The 18,605-nt window shown below is 49.6% G+C and overlaps 1 protein-coding gene across 3 annotated transcripts in view; it reads left to right on the top strand.

The window, feature by feature from the left end:
* LOC119978474 (leukocyte surface antigen CD53-like) overlaps nt 1-18,605 on the top strand; it is a 102,988-nt gene that overhangs the window by 54,509 nt on the left and 29,874 nt on the right. For 2 of the 3 annotated variants that reach the window (XM_038820134.1, XM_038820135.1), the window contains exons 2-4: nt 6,709-6,785; nt 11,335-11,523; nt 17,030-17,104. In XM_038820134.1, the coding sequence (XP_038676062.1) occupies nt 6,723-6,785; nt 11,335-11,523; nt 17,030-17,104 (327 nt within the window). In that variant the 5' untranslated portion in view covers nt 6,709-6,722. Of the gene's footprint in view, nt 1-2,914; nt 3,024-6,708; nt 6,786-11,334; nt 11,524-17,029; nt 17,105-18,605 lie in introns of those variants that run through there. The other variant, XM_038820136.1, reaches the window with a different exon arrangement.

The following is an 18,605-nucleotide window of genomic DNA, read 5'->3' as shown; positions in this document are numbered from 1 at the left end:
TGCGCACGATGACGTCAGCCGCGCATGCGCGGGTTGGACGACTCCAACCCGCGCATGCGCGGATGACGTCATCGCGCATATGCGTCATGCCCCTCAGCCGCCCCGCGGACTGATCCTGCGGGGCAGCGGAGGGACAAAGAGTGCGCGTGAATCGGACCCGCTGCCCGCGATCGGTGCCCACCGATCGCGTGCCCATGCCACCCTTGGCACGGCCGTGGTGCGGCCGTGCCAATCGGTGGCATGGTTGTGCAGAACGGCACTTTGCGGCCATTTTCACGAACTGTGGTAGCAGGTGTGTTTAATTTCGTGAAAACGGCCGTAAAGGCCTGGGAAATCGGCCCATCGGATAGGGAAGAATTGCTGCTCGCCGTAAAAAAACGGTGAGCAGCGATTTGTGTTGTGGGGCGGCCGTGGGGTTGGGGGGGGGGGGGAGAACAGCGGGAGCTCGGGAAAAATGTCGGGAAGGCCCTCCCGCTATTCTCCGACCCGTCGTGGGGGGCGGAGAATTGCGCCCATGTAGAGGGACAGTTAGTGTTGAAGAAGCAGGGATGCTGCAGAAGGACTTGGACAGGCTGGGAGAGTGGACAAAGAAGTGGCAGATCATAGAATTTACAGTGCAGAAGGAGGCCATTCGGCCCATCGAGTCTGCACCAGCTCCTGGAAAGAGCACCCTACCCGAGGTCAACACCTCCACCCTATCCCCATAACCCAGTAACCCCACCCAACACTAAGGGCAATTTTGGACTGAAAGGGCAATTTATCATGTCCAATCCACCTAACTTGCACATCTTTGGACTGTGGGAGGAAACCGGAGCACCCGGAGGAAACCCACGCACACACGGGGAGGATGTGCAGACTCCGCACAGACAGTGACCCAAGCCGGAATCGAACCTGGGACCCTAGAGCTGTGAAGCGATTGTGCTATCCACAATGCAACCGTGCTGCCCTAGATGGAATATAAAGTGGAAAAGTGTGAGGTTATGAAAAAATGAAAATCGCTTATTGTCACAAGTAGGCTTCAAATTAAGTTACTGTGAAAAGCCCCTAGTCGCCACCTTCCGGCACCTGTTCAGGGAGGCTGTTATGGGAATTGAACTGTGCTGCTGGCTTGCCTTGGTCTGCTTTGAAAGCCAACTATTTAACCCAGTGTGCTAAACCAGCCCTGATGCACTTTGGTAGGAAGAATAGAGGCACAGACTTTTAATTAAATGAGGAAAGGCTTCAGAAATCAGAAGCACAAAGGGACTGAAGAGCCCTTGTTCACGATTCTCTTCAGGTTAACGTGCAGGTTCAGTTGGCAGTTAGAATAGCAAATATAATGTCAGCATTCATTTAGATAGAGCGGGCTTGAATACAAGAGCAGGGATGTACATCTGTGCCTGTCGTAAGGCTCTGGTTAGACCAGAGCAGTTTTACCGCCTGTATGTAATGAAGGATGTGCTGGCCTTGGAGGGTCCAGAGGAGGTTCACAAGAATGATCCCGGGAATGAAGGTCTTGTCATTTGAGGAGCTGTTGAGGACTCTGGGTCTGTACTCAATGGAGTTTAGAAGGATGAGAGGAGGTCTTATTGAAACTTCAGAATACTGAGAGGTGTAGATCAAATGGACACAGAGAAGATATTTCCACTAGCAACAGAGACTAGAACCCGAGGACACAGCCTCAGGATGAAGGGATGATCCTTTAAAACTCAGATGAGGACGGTGGTGAGTCTGTGGAACACTTTCCCGCAGAAGGCGGTGGAGGCCAAATCACTGAGTGTCTTTAAGACAGAGATAGATAGGTTCTTGATTAATCTGGGATTACGAGGAGAAGACAAGAGATTGAGGATGAGAAACATATAGAACATAGAACATAGAACAGTACAGCACAGAACAGGCCCTTCGGCCCATTGCCGAGCAATGATCACCCTACTCAAACCCATGTATCCACCCTATACCCGTAACCCAACAACTCCCCCCCCTCAACCTTACTATTAGGACACTACGGGCAATTTAGCATGGCCAATCCACCTAACCCGCACATCTTTGGACTGTGGGAGGAAACCGGAGCACCCGGAGGAAACCCACGCACACACGGGGAGGATGTGCAGACTCCACACAGACAGTGACCCAGCCGAGAATCAAACCTGGGACCCTGGAGCTGTGAAGCATTTATGCTAACCACCATGCTACCGTGCTGCCCCTGATCGGCCATATCAGCCATGATCGGCCAAATTGTCTAATTCTGCTCCTATATCTTATGGTATTATGACCTGGAGTCACATATGGGCCAGAACAAGTAAGGATAACAGCTTTCCTTCAATGAACCAGATGGGTTTTTACGACACTAGTTTCATGGTCATCATGGGACCTTTAATTCCAGATTTATATTGAATTCAAATTTCGCCGTGATGGGATTTGAACCTAGATCCTCAGTTCATTGGATCACTGGATCTTTGGATCACTAGTCTAGCAACAATACCACTACACCACTTTAGGCATAACCCATATTCTGCCAGATATCCTTAAATTGCTTAAAGGATGGTACTTGAATTTCTACTGTGCTTTATAGCCAAAGATCTTCTTATTTTGAGATGTAGGGCTTGATTCTGTGACATTAGAGCCGGGTATTCCCTGGCGACGGAAGGCACGCGGGCCATTCGATAGCAGCGATATTCTCTGTTCCCACCGCTGTCAATGGGAATTCCCATTGAAGCCACGCCATGCTGCCTGGGGGTGGGCTGCTGGCAGGATCAGAGAATGCCTGCCTGTGAACAGTACTTACAGATGGAATGCAGTTCTGCACCAGTGACCCAGGGTGAGGGAGGGGCCAGTGACTGATGATAGACATTTGGGGGGGGGGGGGCGGGTGCAGGGGTGCAATTGGCAAACAAGGACCGGACAGGGTGGAAGTCAGGGTGGATTCTGATTCTCGTGTCCTGACAAATAGAGTCAACAAAGGCAGAGTGAAGGGTCCCCAGGACCCTGGCAATGGCAGTGTGAGGTTTATAGAGGACACAGCTCGAAAAGCAATGAAGATAGAGGTGAGTCAATGAGCAAGTGTTTCAGAGGCAGTGGGCGTGAAGGGGGGTGAAGATGGGAAATGTTACAGAGGTTATCCAATCAGCGATATGTTAGTGTGGGATTGCAAACTCAGATCAGCGGCAAACAAAAGCCTGAATGTATTAACCCTCCTATGGGGGAAGGATAACATTGGAGATTCTAATGTAAACTGAAGAAAACAACCTGCCATCAGTTCCAGCTGATCCACAGATTAATATTGGACAGGCAGTCAAGTTACAAAGGAAGAGTCATGGGGCGAGTTTCTTCAGCCGCGCCCGCCCGGCGATTGGGGATTCCGGTCCGAGGACAACCTTTACATGGGTTCCGTCCCGTCCATGTGGATCTTACCGTGGGTGCAGCCCAAGAATCCAGCCTATGGAACAAAGGGTTGTGTTGAAGGAGCTTTATTTCAATAATTCTCACGATATGGGTATTGTTGGAAAGGTTGGCATTTATTGTCTGCTCCCGTTTACTAGGCAAGGATCTTATACTGATTTTGATACAACTGAGTGATTTTCTGGGCTGTTTCAAGGGGCAGTTAAGACCACACCAGCGTTGGTCAGGAGTCCCATCAAAGGCAAACCAGGTAAGGGTGAGGGATTTCCTTCAGTGCACCGTTTATTATGACAATCGGCAAGTTTCATGGTGACCATCTTCCTGCCCATAAAGGACATCAGTGAACCAAATACATTTCTAACCCGACAGATGCATGGCCACTAATACCAGCTACATGCCAGCTTTGTCGGACAGGATGGTGTTTGATGGACAGGCCTGTGTTTGATGAACTGATCTGTGTTTGGCAAATAGGGCTGTGTTTGTCAGACTGGGTTGTGTTTGTAAGACTGGGTTGTGTTTGGTGGATGGAATTGTGTTTGATGGACTGGGCTTTGTTTGATGAATTGGGCTGTTTTTGATAGACTGGGCTGTGTTTGCCAGACAGGGCTATGTTTGATGGACTGGGTTGTGTTAGTCAGACTGGGTTGTATTTGGCAGAATGGGCTGTGTTTGATGGACTGGGATGTGTTTAGCATACTGGGCTGTGTTTGAAGAGCCAGGCTCTGTTTGATGGATGGGGTTGTGTTTGATGAATTGGGCTGTTTTTGGCAGATAGGGATGTGTTTGATGGACTGGGTTGTGTTTGATGGACTGGGTTGTTTTTAATGGACTGGGTTGTTTTTTATGGACTGGGTTGTGTTTGGTGGACTGGGTTGTGTTTGATGGACTGGGTTGTGTTTGGTGGACTGGGTTGTGTTTGATGGACTGGGTTGTGTTTGGTGGACTGGGTTGTGTTTGGTGGACTGGGTTGTGTTTGGTGGACTGGGTTGTGTTTGGTGGACTGGGTTGTGTTTGATGGACTGGGTTGTGTTTGGTGGACTGGGTTCTGTTTGATGGACTGGGTTGTGTTTGATGGACTGGATTGTGTTTGGTGGAGTGGGTTGTGTTTGATCGACTAGGATGTTTTGATGGGCTGGGCTGTTTTTGATGGACTGGGCTGTGCTTGGCAGAATGGCCTGTGTTTAGCAGACAGGGCTGTATTTGACAGACTGGGCTGTGTTGTTGGATTGGTCTTTGTTCATCGGATGGAGCTGTGCTTATAGGACCAAGCTGTTCTGATAGACCCAGGCTGTGTTTATAAGACTGGGTTGTGTTTGTGTTTATAGGACTGAGCTGTGACTAAAGGACTGGACTGTGCTTACAAGACTTGGCTGTGTTTATAAGACCGAGCTGCGTTTACAGGAATTAGCAGTGTTTATAGACTGTGTTGTATTTTTAGGAGGGTGTTGTGTTATAGGACTGAGTTCAGTTTATAAGACCCAACTTTGTTTATGTGACTGCACTGTGTTTTCAGGACAGAGCTGTATGTATAGGGCCTGACTCTGTTTGCAGGATTGGCTGCTTATAAGACCAGGCTGTGTTCATAGGAACAAACTGTCTTTATAACTCGGGCTTTGTTTTTGGATCTGGGCCGTGTTTACATAATTGAGCTGTCTTTACAGATCCTGGCTCTGTTTATAGGACCAAACTCTGATTATAGGACTGGGCTGTGTTTATAGGAAGAGGCTGTGTTTATAGGACTGAGTTATGTTTATAAGACTGGGCTGTGTTTTGAGAACTGAGCTGTGAATATAGGACCAGGCAGTTCATAGGACTGGGTTGTGTTTTTAGGAGGGAGTTGTTTTTCTAGAACTGGCTGTGTTCATAGGACCGAGCTGTGTTTATAGGACCGAGCTGTGTTTATAGGACCGAGCTGTGTTTATAGGACCGAGCTGTGTTTATAGGTCAAAGCTGTGTTTATAGGACCAGGCTGTTTTACAGGACCTATCTGTGTTTTTAAGACCAGGCTGTATTTATAGGACCAAGCCATGTATATAGGGCGGAGCTGTGCTTATAAGACTAGGCTGTGTTTATACGACTGAATTTTGTTTTGGGACCAGTCTCTGTTTATAGGACTGGGCTAAGTTTATAGGATGGGTTGTGCGTTTAAAAGAGAACTGCGTTTATAGGACTGGGCTGTGTTTATAGGACTGAGCTGTGTTTATAGGACTGGGCTGTGTTTATTGGGCCAGGCTGTGTTTATAGGACCAGACTGTGAGTAAAGGACCAGGCTGTCTCCAAAGGAGTGAGCTTTGTTTATATGACCAGGCTGTGTTCAAAGGACTGGATTGTGTTTCAGAAGGGATCTATGTTTATAGGACCGGGGTGTGTTTTTTGGGGGAGGCTGTGTTTATCGGACTTGGTTGTGTTTAAAGGACCAAGCTGTGTTTACAATACCGGTCTGTGTTTACAGCATCAGGCTTTGTTTACAAGACCGGTCTGTGTTTATAGGACCCAGCTGTGTTTAAAGGGTTGAGCGGTGTCTAAAGGGCAGAGCTGTGTTGATAAGACTGGACTTTGTTTATAGGACTGTGCTGTGTTCATAGGACTTGGCTCTATTTACAGGACCAAGCTGTGTTTATGTGACCAGGTTGTTTTTACAGGACAGAGCTATGATAACAGCATTGGGCTGTTTTATAGGACTAAGCTGTTTTTACACGGTAAAGTTTTGTTTTCAGCACCAAGCTGGGTTTACAGGATTGAGATGTGTTTACAGGACCGGGCTGTGTTTACAGGACCTGCTGTGTTTATCGGACCCGCTGTGTTTATCAGACCCGCTGTGTTTGCAGCACTGAGCTGTGTTTGCAGCACTGAGCTGTGTTTACAGGACTGAGCTGTGTTTACAGGACTGAGCTGTGTTTACAGGACCGAGCTGTGTTTACAGGACCGAGCTGTGTTTACAGGACCGAGCTGTGTTTACAGGACCGAGCTGTGTTTACAGGACCGAGCTGTGTTTACAGGACCGAGCTGTGTTTACAGGACCGAGCTGTGTTTACAGGAAGGAGCTGTGTTTACAGGACCGAGCTATGTTTACAGGACCGAGCTGTGTTTACAGGACTAAGCTCTGTGTACTGGATCAGGCTGTGTTTACAGGATTGGGATGTGTTTACGGGACTGGGCTGTGTTTACGGACTGGGCTGTGTTTACGGGACTGGGCTGTGTTTACAGGACTGGGCTGTGTTTACGGGACTGGGCTGTGTTTACGGGACTGGGCTGTGTTTATAGGACTGGCCTGTGTCTAAATCTATAGACTGTGCAGATATGTAGTAACACTTGTCCTTTCTATTGTAGGTGCGAAGTTTAGAATGGCACAGGAATGTTTGAAGATTCTGAAATGTATGCTGTTTGTGTTCAACTTAATATTTTGGGTAAGTGCAGAATCCTGGGAGAAAAGTCTCCAGAGGAAAGTACAAATGCACTAATGTCATTGTTTAAAAACCTCCTGAAATGGGGGCGGCATTCTCCCAGCCCGAGGCCAGGCCAGAGAATCCCCGCAACCGGGCCACGCCGCCCCGATGCCGGCACATGATTCTCCGCTCCACGGAGAATCGGTGCCATTGGCGTTGGCGTGTTTTGCGCTGCACCGGTTGCGGGCCACTGGACGTGGCCGGGCTTCCGACTCTCGGCCCTGGATGGGCTGAGCAGTCGCTGTCAAAAGGCAGAGTCCTGCCGGCGCCGCCCACACCTGGTCGCAGCCAGCGGGAACTCTGCGCGCAGGGTCGGGGGGGGCTGCCTGTGGGGGGTGAAGGAGGGCTCCGACCCCGGGGGAGGGGGGGGGGCTCCGATGGGGCCTGGCCCGCAATCGGGGCCCCACCGATCGGCGGGCTGGCCTCTCGTCCCCGGGCCTATTTTCTTCCGCGCGAGCCCTTGAACTCCCGCGCCATGTTGCATCGGGACCGGCACGTTGAGCGAGGCCACCGCACATGCGCAGGTCTGGCACCACTGCGCATGCGCGGATCCCGCAGCGTACAGTTCGAGCCGGGATGGGAGGCTGGAGTGGCATTAACCGCTCCAGCGCCATGCTGGCCCCTGTAGGGACCAAAATTGGTACTCCCAGCGGACCGTTCACGCCGTTGTGAAATGCGACGGCATTTCCGATGGCGTGGGCACTCTGCTGCTGAATGGGAGAATCCCGCCCAGGAGCAGTAGTAAACCAAACAGTCCATTGAAGCTGCTCCGCCATTCAATAATCTTCAACCTCAACTCCCTATTCCCACTTGCTCCCAATTTCTTGATTCCAGAATCACAAGCTTTCGGAGCACTGCTCCTTTCTCAGGTGACCTGGACTTTAACCTGGTGTTGTAAGACTTCTTACTGTGCTCACCCCAGTCCAACGCTGGTCTCCACATCATGGCTCCTTGATTCCCACAGAGACTGAAAACCCTTTTCCAACCTGGAATGTATTCGCCCCTCTGCGCTGAGAATTCCGGAGATTGACTCCCTTCTCATCTGAGTCCTTCTATCGAAACTGTCCCTGTGTTCTAGATCCCCCAGTGAGGGAGTAGCAACCCGTCAGTGTCCATCCTCGAAAGCCCCTTCAGAATAATGTACGTTTTGAAGTTTGTCTCCTATGTTGTTTGTGTTTTGCACTGTGTCGCAGTCAGAATCCATCCTATTTACCACACAACTTCATTGCAGTGTTAATGTGAGCCTACTTGTGACAATAAAGATTATTATTACATCCTGCATTGTCGAGTGAGTGAGCACTCTCACTGTTACCAATGTACCGTACTCTATGGTACAGGCCCCATAATATAAGATGATAATTGTTGTCTGACTTTTCTCCGTCAGGCTGATCCCAGTTGTGACTCTGAACTTGAGGTTATCCTTATCCAGTATGTGCTGACAAATGCTCGTCTATTACCACTCAGTATGGCACTCGCCATGTGCTGCATAGGGTGATGCAAACTTGTATATCAGTCATGGCCTTTGCTGAATTAACCTGTGGTTGTTTTTCATTAAGTTAGATGGAGTGCCTGAATAACAAACTGCACATGCTGTATCCACATGCTCAAGTCTCTTTTTCAAGCAATTGAGATTTCTCTGTTTTGGCAACTCAAAACCGGGCATCTTGAGGCACTATGGGCCAACACCAGGAGCAGAATTGTTCTCAACCACTATCTGTAATGTCATGGCCCGGCATATCCCCACTACCCATTACCAACATGTCATGGGTTCAACCCAGGTTTAATGACGAGTGCAGGAGGGCATGCTAGGAGCAGCAGCAGGCATACCGAAACATGAGGTGTCAACCTGGTGCAGTTACAACACAGGACACACTGCAACAAAAGAACCTAAGAGACAGAGCTAAGCAATTCCACATCCAATGGATCAGATCTAAATTCTGCAGTCTGCCACGCCTAATCATGAATGATGATGGACATGAGGTGGTGGCGCCTACCAGGGGAGTGGAAACAGAGACAATCAATGGTTTCAAAGAGGAAATTTGAAAGGCTCCTGAGGGAATTACATATGCAGGCTTACAGACATGGAGCAAGGGCCAGGGATTCTACATGGGCTCGATGGGCAATGATGTGGGCATAAAGATGGAAAATTATAGGCCAATTAGCCTAACCTCGGTTGTTGGTAAAATTCTAGAATCGATCGTTAAGGATGAGATTTCTAAATTCTTGGAAGAGCAGGGTCGGATTAGAACAAGTCAACATGGATTTAGTAAGGGGAGGTCGTGCCTGACGAACCTGTTAGAATTCTTTGAGGAGGTGACAAGTAGGTTAGACCAGGGAAACCCAGTGGATGTGGTCTATCTGGATTTCCAAAAGGCCTTTGATAAGGTGCCACACAGGAGGCTGCTGACTAAGGTGAGGGCCCATGGTGTTCGAGGTGAGCTACTGGCATGGGTTGAGGATTGGCTGTCTGACAGAAGGCAGAGAGTTGGGATAAAAGGTTCTTTTTCGGAATGGCAGCCGGTGACCAGCGGTGTCCCACAGGGTTCAGTGTTGGGGCCGCAGCTGTTCACCATATATATTAATGATCTGGATGAAGGGACTGGGGGCATTCTAGCAAAGTTTGCCGATGATACGAAGTTAGGTGGTCAGGCAGGTAGTGCTGAGGAAGTGGGGAGGCTGCAGAAGGATCTAGACAGTTTGGGAGAGTGGTGCAGGAAATGGCTGATGCAATTCAACATGAGAAAATGTGAGGTCTTGCACTTTGGAAAAAAGAATCCAAGCATAGACTACTTTCTAAACGGTGAGAAAATTCATAATGCCAAAGTACAAAGGGATCTGGGAGTGCTAGTCGAGGATTCCCTAAAGGTAAACATGCAGGTTGAATCTGTGATTAAGAAAGCGAATGCAATGTTGTCATTTATCTCAAGAGGGTTGGAATATAAAAGCAGCAATGTGCTACTGAGCCTTTATAAGGCTCTGGTTAGGCCCCATTTGGAGTACTGTGTCCAGTTTTGGGCCCCACATCTCAGGAAGGACATACTGGCACTGGAGCGTGTCCAGCGGAGATTCACACGGATGATCCCTGGAATGGCGGGTCTAACATATGATGAACGGCTGAGGATCCTGGGATTGTATTCATTGGAGTTTAGAAGGTTAAGGGGAGATCTAATAGAAACTTACAAGATAATACATGGCTTAGAAAGGGTGGACGCAAAGAAACTGTTTCCGTTAGGCGAGGAGACGAGGACCCGTGGGCACAGCCTTAGAATTAGAGGGGGTAAATTCAGAACAGAAATGCGGAGACATTTCTTCAGCCAGAGAGTGGTGGGCCTGTGGAATTCATTGCCGCGGAGTGCAGTGGAGGCCGGGACGCTAAATGGCTTCAAGGCAGAGATAGATAAATTCTTGATGTCGCGAGGAATTAAGGGCTACGGGGAGAATGCTGGTAGGTGGAGTTGAAATGCCCATCAGCCATGATTGAATGGCGGAGTGGGCTCGATGGGCCGAATGGCCTTACTTCCACTCCTATGTCTTATGGTCTTATGGTCTTATGGATTCTATGCCTTTCCTGGTGACTCACCTCTGTTAGGTTAGTCCTGACTCTCCATAGAACCATATTTTTGCTATAGTGCAGAAGGAGGCCATTCAGCCCATTGAATCCGCACTGAGCCTCTGAAAGAGCACCCTACCTAGACCCACTCTCCCTGCTCTGTCCCCATAACCCCATCTAACCTGCACATGTCTGGGAACGAAGGGGCAATTTAGCACCGCCAATCCACCTAACCTGCACATCGTTTGCACTGTGGAGCACCTGGAGGAAACCCACACAGACATGGGGAGAACGTGCAAACTCCAAAGAGTCACCTGAGGCCGGAATCAAACCCGGGTCCCTGGCACTGTGAGGCATCAGTGCTAACCACTGTGCCACCGTGCCGCCCAGAGTACTGCAGCCGCGACAGCAGACTCACATATGCAAATGAGATAACATGTTGCGGTCAGCTCTTCATGCACAGACGTACAGGTTGCTCCAACTGCAAGGCAGAGGAACATTGCCTGGGGTGGTTGGGGTGATGGAATAATAATCTTTATTAGTGTCACAAGACGGCTTATATTAGCACTGCAATGAAGTTACTGTGAAAATCCCCTGGACGCCACATTCTGGCGCCCGTTCGGGTACACAGAGGGAGAATTCAGAATGTCCAAATTACCTAACAGCACCTCTTTCGGGACTTGTGGGAGGAAACTGGAGCACCCGGAGGAAACCCACGCAGACACGGGAGAATGTGCAGACACCACACAGACAGTGACCCAAGCGGGAACCGAACCCGGGTCCCTAACGCTATGAAGCATCAGTGCTACCCACTGTGCTACCGTGCCATCCAAGGAGAACTGCTTCTCAGCCCCTTGGAACAGAAGGTTTATTTGAGGTCATTGATTGTGTATAACTTTGTAACTGTTTGAGGAGGGGCTGTGTGGGGTCTTGCTGTGTCAACATGTCCATTTATTTCAGATCTGTGGATGTGTTATCCTGGGATTGGGGATCTACCTGCTGACGTTAAATAACTATGGAGCTTTGCTCTCCAGCCTGCCGTCTCTCTCCATAGCCAATGTCCTGATTGTCGTGGGAACGGTCACCATGGTGGTGGCCTTTCTGGGCTGCATGGGAGCTATCAAAGAAAACAAGTGCCTGTTGCTGTCGGTAAGTTCCGCCTGTACCTACAGTCTAGATAAATCACTGAACCAGTGTGGGGGTCGGGGGGTGGGGACAGTGGGGGGGAAGGGAACAAATGGTGGTCTCCAACATTGATTTTAAAACTCTCCTCTTTATTTCTTTATTTATTAAACACTAACGACAGTAAAAATACCCACTTGGTCAGATCAGCACTGAGGTAAATATTTTGAAACAGAAAGCTGAGAAGCAATGCATACACCGTTCACAGTCTCCTGGCATCCCAAGTGCTTGACGTTTTGGACTGGAGTTACTGTTACAACATAGGAAACGCAGCTACCAATTTGTGCACAGCAAGATCCCACAACAGCACCATGATAATGAAATGACCCAGTGTTGTGTTTTTCGTGATTTTTCTTTCCTTTTTTTTTTGCTTTTTAAAAATAAATTTAGAGTACCCAATTATTTTTTTTTCCAATTAAGGGGTCAATCCACCTAGCCTGCACATCTTTGGGTTGTGGGGTTAAACCCAGGCAGACACGGGGAGAATATGCAAACTCCACACGGACAGTGACCCAGGACCGGGATTCGAACCCGGGTCCTCAGCGCCGCAGTCCCAGTGCGCCACGTGCTGGCTCTGGTTTTTCTTTCTGAGGGATAATCGAGGCTGATGCACAACTGAGGGAGAAATGCAGGTTCAGAGTATGCTTAAAGCAAGGTTATGTCTGCTCTCACAGCAGGCAGTCCCAGGTCCCAAAGCAGCATGGGAAGAACAGTCAGGGTCTCTCCCCAATCTCCCAGCCCATGCAAATCCTCCAACCAGCATCACTAAACAAGATCATCCGAGCATTTGTCTCATTGCTGTCTGTGGGGTCTTGCTGTGTGGTAATTGGCAGTCTTGTTCCCTTCAGCAGCGCCTTCGCTTTTAGGGCAGCATGGTAGCATGGTGGTTAGCATCAATGCTTCACAGCTCCAGGGTCCCAGGTTCGATTCCCGGCTGGGTCACTGTCTGTGTGGAGTCTGCACGTCCTCCCCGTGTGTGCGTGGGTTTCCTCCGGGTGCTCCGGTTTCCTCTCGCAGTCCAAAGATGTGCGGGTTAGGTGGATTGGCCATGCTAAATTGCCCATAGTGTCCTAATAGCAAGGTTAAGGGGGGGAGTTGTTGGGTTACGGGTAAAAGGGTGGATACGTGGATTTAGGTAGGGTGATCATTGCTCGGCACAACATCGAGGGCCGAAGGGCCTGTTCTGTGCTGTACTGGTCTATGTTCTATGTTCTAAATGCTGCATTGACCATCCTCAAATCCAGAAAGCTGCTGCATGAATGAAGTTATTTTTATTCCTTCTGATTTGAAGGGAATCTCCTTTCTCTCTCTCTCTCTCTCTCTCTCTGGCATTGCCCACTAAGTCTAACGTCGGAGGGCAATATTTCTGCTGGCACCAGCAGACAGCTGGCAACACACCCGAGTGACTATTCTCTGTCTCAGAGCCCAACTAATCAGGACCAGGAACGTGTTGAGAGATGGGGTCTGAGTGATTTGACAATCTCACTGCATGGCTACTCTCAGTTTATGGGCTATCGAAGCATTGCACAGAGGGTGAATAGATATTAGAGCATAAGAAAACATCTCCAAATTCTCACACCTGCTCCTTGCACACTCTACCCGATCATAGACTTGAATCAACATTTAACTTCCTGAACCTATATATAAATATTGCAAAAAATTAGCAACTTCGAAACTCGAGAATGGTTAGCTGTCCTCACATCCCCTTCGCTCAGTTTTGACCTACTATCTGTCAACATTAACTGTCTTTGCCACAACCTCAGATAGATGGTGACCATCCAGGTCAACTTATTCCACAACCCATTCATTGTTTGCTCAATTATTCCACATTGCTCGCACGTCTTCCTCCTAACTTGTTTATTTTTGTTTAATGCCCTCCAAGGTTTCATCTATTGATAATGGGAACAATTTATCTTTGTCAGTATTTGTGTATGCCGTGAGTGTGTATGCCGTGGGTGTGTATGCCGTGGGTGTGTATGCTGTGTATATTGTGTGTGTGGAGGGGAGAGTGGTGACTTTGTGCTTGTACGTGTGAAGGAGAGAATAAGTGGTGTGTGTGTGTGTGTGGGTGAGGGAGAGAGTGGTGTGTTTGGGAGGGTCTGGGAGAGAATGGTGTGTTTGTATGTGTGGGAGAGAGTAGTGTGGGAGAGTGGGGTGTGTGGGAGAGTGGGGTGTGTGGCTGGTGGTTAGCATAAATGCTTCACAGCTCCAGGGTCCCAGGTTCGGTTCCCGGCTGGGTCACTGTCTGTGCGGAGTCTGCACGTCCTCCCCGTGTGTGCATGGGTTTCCTCCGGGCGCTCCGGTTTCCTCCCACAGTCCAAAGATGTACGGGTTAGGTGGATTGGCCATGCTAAATTGCCCGTATTGTCCTAAAAAGTAAGGTTAAGGGGGGGGTTGTTGGGTTATGGGTATAGGGTAGATACGTGGGTTTGAGTAGGGTGATCATTGCTCGGCACAACATCGAGGGCCGAAGGGCCTGTTCTGTGCTGTACTGTTCTATGTTCTATGTTCTATGGTGTGTGTGGGAGAGAGTGGTCTGTGTGTGGGAGAGAATGGTCTGTGTGTGGGTGTGTGGGAGAGAGTGGTGTGGGAGAGAGTGGCGTGGGTATGTGGGAGAGAGTGGTGTGGGTGAGAGTGGTTTGGGTGTGTGGGAGAGAGTGGTGTGGGTGAGAGTGGTGTAGGTGTGTGGGTGAGAGTGGTGGGTGTGTGGGAGACAGTGGTGTAGGTGTGTGGGTGAGAGTGGTGTGTGTGTGGGTGTGTGGGAGAGAGTGGTGTGTGTGTGGGTGTGTGGGAGAGAGTGGTGTGTGTGTGGGTATGTGGGAGAGAGTGGTGGGTGTGTGGGAGTGTGATGTGTGGGTGTGTGGGTGAGAGTGGTGTGGGTGTGTGGGTGAAAGTGGTGTGTGTGTGGGTGTGTGGGAGAGAATGGTGTGGGTGTGTGGGTGTATGGGTGAGAGTGGTGTAGGTGTGTGGGTGAGAGTGGTGTGTGTGTGTGGGTGAGAGTGGTGTGTGTGGGAGAGAGTGGTGTGGGTGTGTGGGAGAGAGTGGTGTGTGTGGGCATGTGGGAGAGAGTGGTGGGTGTGTGGGAGTGTGATGTGTATGTGTGTGGGTGTGTGGGAGAGAATGGTGTGGGAGTGTGGGTGTATGGGTGAGAGTGGTGTAGGTGAGAGTGGTGTGGGTGTATGGGTGAGAGTGGTGGGTGTGGGAGAGTGGGGTGTGTGGCTGGTGGTTAGCATAAATGCTTCACAGCTCCAGGGTCCCAGGTTCGGTTCCCGGCTGGGTCACTGTCTGTGCGGAGTCTGCACGTCCTCCCCGTGTGTGCATGGGTTTCCTCCTGGCGCTCCGGTTTCCTCCCACAGTCCAAAGATGTACGGGTTAGGTGGATTGGCCATGCTAAATTGCCCGTATTGTCCTAAAAAGTAAGGTTAAGGGGGGGGTTGTTGGGTTATGGGTATAGGGTAGATACGTGGGTTTGAGTAGGGTGATCATTGCTCGGCACAACATCGAGGGCCGAAGGGCCTGTTCTGTGCTGTACTGTTCTATGTTCTATGTTCTATGGTGTGTGTGGGAGAGAGTGGTCTGTGTGTGGGAGAGAATGGTCTGTGTGTGGGTGTGTGGGAGAGAGTGGTGTGGGAGAGAGTGGCGTGGGTATGTGGGAGAGAGTGGTGTGGGTGAGAGTGGTTTGGGTGTGTGGGAGAGAGTGGTGTGGGTGAGAGTGGTGTAGGTGTGTGGGTGAGAGTGGTGGGTGTGTGGGAGACAGTGGTGTAGGTGTGTGGGTGAGAGTGGTGTGTGTGTGGGTGTGTGGGAGAGAGTGGTGTGTGTGTGGGTGTGTGGGAGAGAGTGGTGTGTGTGTGGGTATGTGGGAGAGAGTGGTGGGTGTGTGGGAGTGTGATGTGTGGGTGTCTGGGTGAGAGTGGTGTGGGTGTGTGGGTGAAAGTGGTGTGTGTGTGGGTGTGTGGGAGAGAATGGTGTGGGTGTGTGGGTGTATGGGTGAGAGTGGTGTAGGTGTGTGGGTGAGAGTGGTGTGTGTGTGTGGGTGAGAGTGGTGTGTGTGGGAGAGAGTGGTGTGGGTGTGTGGGAGAGAGTGGTGTGTGTGGGCATGTGGGAGAGAGTGGTGGGTGTGTGGGAGTGTGATGTGTATGTGTGTGGGTGTGTGGGAGAGAATGGTGTGGGAGTGTGGGTGTATGGGTGAGAGTGGTGTAGGTGAGAGTGGTGTGGGTGTATGGGTGAGAGTGGTGGGTGTGTGGGAGAGAGTGGTGTAGGTGTGTGGGAGAGAGTGGCGTAGGTGTGTGGGAGAGAGTGGTGTAGGTGTGTGGGTGAGAGTGGTGTGTGTGGGAGAGGGTGGTGTGGGTGTGTGGGAGAGTGGTGTGGGTGAGAGTGGTGTGGGTGTGTGGGAGAGAGTGGTGTGTGTGTGGGTGTGTGGGAGAGAGTGGTGGGTGTGTGGGAGTGTGATGTGTGGATGTGTGGGTGAGAGTGGTGTGGGTGTGTGGGAGAGAGTGGTGTGGGTGAGAGTGGTGTGGGTGTGTGGGAGAGAGTGGTGTGTGTGTGGGTGTGTGGGAGAGAGTGGTGTGTGTGTGGGTGTGTGGGAGAGAGTGGTGGGTGTGTGGGAGAGAGTGGTGTGTGTGGGTGTGTGGGAGAGAGTGGTGGGTGTGTGGGAGTGTGATGTGTATGTGTGTGGGTGTATGGATGAGAGTGGTGTGGGTGTGTGGGAGAGAGTGGTGGGTGTGTGGGAGTGTGATGTGTATGTGTGTGGGTGTGTGGGAGAGAGTGTGGTTTCTGTGTGGGTGTTAAGTGAGAGAGTGATGTGTGTGGGTGTTGTGTGGCTGTGTGGGAGAGAGTGGTGCGTGTGTGTTGTAAAACAAAGAAAAGTACAGCACAGGAACAGGCCCTACGGCCCTCCAACCCTGTGCCGACCATGCTGCCCGACTAAACTACAATCTTCTACACTTCCTGGGTCCGTATCCCTCTATTCCCATCCTATTCATGTATTTATCAAGATGCCCCTTAAATGTCACTATTGTCCCTGCTTCCACCACCTCCTCCGGCAGCGAGTTCCAGGCACCCACTACCTTCTGTGTAAAAAAACTTGCCTCGTACATCTACTCTAAACCTTGACCCTCGCACCTTAAACCTATGCCCCCTAGTAATTGACCCCTTTACCCTGGGGAAAAGCCTCTGACTATCCACTCTATCTATGCCCCTCATAATTTTGTAGACCTCTATCAGGTCGCCCCTCAACCTCCGTCGTTCCAGTGAGAACAAACCGAGTTTATTCAACCGCTCCTCATAGCTAATGCCTACCATACCAGGCAACATCCTGGTAAATCTCTTCTGCGCCCTCTCTAAATCCTCCACATCCTTCTGGTAGTGTGTTCTGTGGGAGGGAGGTGCGCGCACGAGTGTGTGATGAGTCAGAGGTGTTTTGGGAGTTTATTCCTGTTGCTCACGGCTCTATTTATCTTTCCTTTATCTCTAGTTTTTCACCCTGCTCCTCCTGATCCTCTTAATTGAAGTCACAGCCGCCATCATTCTCTTCTTCTATGAAAAACAGGTACGTTTGGTAATATCAAAATTTTTAAAACCCAGATTGAAGTTTGAATCAACATATGGGGATATTTAACTTCAGCAGTGTGCAGTGATCTGACAAATCGAATACTCATCCATTGTAGAAATCCCAGGTGGAGGCTCTGATGGTGTTCAGAACGGGCAGAGGATTGGTCTCTGATCGGTTACACACAGGCATTGATTGTTCAACTTACCAACAATTGAGTCACATCAGTTATCACTTCAGTCATTATTAAGCTCGATTTTCATCCTGTTCTGAGTCAGGGCTCATTGTGCAGTTAGGGTCTTAACCGGTTATGTTTCTGTGACCCGCAAGATGTTGGTGATGGAGGGAACCACGACAGTCATGATATTGAATGTTGAGGGAAAATGTTTAGATGGTTGAAGAAGGTCATTACCTGCCAGGCCCGAATGTTGGGTTCCTCCCAGTACAGTATTTATTATTACTATACCAGACCAGACCCCAACTGCTATCTTTATTTCCACTCAAGCAACAAAAACCCATCTCAGCTCTCAATCCCCTTCTAAATACAGTTAGCAGTCAGAAATACCTGTTTCAGTGATGTTCTTTGAGAATGTTTTAAGAGATGGACCTGAATCCTGTCAAAACAATTCAGGGTCTCTAGCTGATGTCTTCAGAAAGTGTCTTCATTGTTTGACTTCCAGGAACTAACTGAACCGTCTCTGCTTCTCTGCTAAGATGCCTGATACTCTAGCTGCTCCTATTATTTACATCATCTTATTAACCAAACACAAAGGTCTCTAATTAAACACTCCTCTTAATCTAAACAAAACTGCATTATCCCAAGCTTTTATGATGCTTTAATTTCACCTCTGGCTTCGAAAACCTTCATTTAAATTTGATACAGATGGAAAATGGTGAGAGGGAGGTGTTGAAGGAAGTTGTTGTGGCAAACTGTATCAAAGGTCAGAGTCCGGTTGAGAAGGAGAGGGAGAGGTCACACAGGATGTTCTTTGTGACTTTGATAAGAGCCCGTTTGGAGGGAGTCAAATAGGGAGTTCCAGAAAATAGGTGACAACATGTTCCAGAAGATTGGAGAGGAACGGGAGATTGGCGAGGGGATGGTAGTTTGTAGGGACAGACTGATCAGCAATTGGTTTTATTATAAGAAGATGGATGATGCTGTTAGATTTGGAGAACAGAGTGACCAAATCATAAACGTGCCCCCCCCCCCCCCCCCCACCCCACCCGGAGGGGACACTGGCTGCACAATAGTCTAGTGGGGATAGGATTGAGTGAGCAGGAGAGCAGTGGTATGGACAAGATGAACTCAGAGGGTCCATCAGAGGAAATAGTAGAGTCACTAGTGCAATGTAAGCTGTAAGTTCAGGGCTATGGCAGGGAGGAAGCTTCAGAGTAAGATTGGCCACGTGAGTGAGAGGAAGGGAGGGATGTTGCAGAGCCACATGAATGGATGGTTCCAATCTTGGTGACAAAGAAATTCAAGTGCTCCTCATATTTGTCA

The sequence above is a fragment of the Scyliorhinus canicula genome, chromosome 15 (assembly GCF_902713615.1).
Source record: "Scyliorhinus canicula chromosome 15, sScyCan1.1, whole genome shotgun sequence".
Taxonomy (NCBI): Eukaryota; Metazoa; Chordata; class Chondrichthyes; order Carcharhiniformes; family Scyliorhinidae; genus Scyliorhinus; species Scyliorhinus canicula.
The sequence above is the reverse complement of the archived record's forward strand: the minus strand, read 5'-3'. Positions and strand labels throughout refer to the sequence as shown.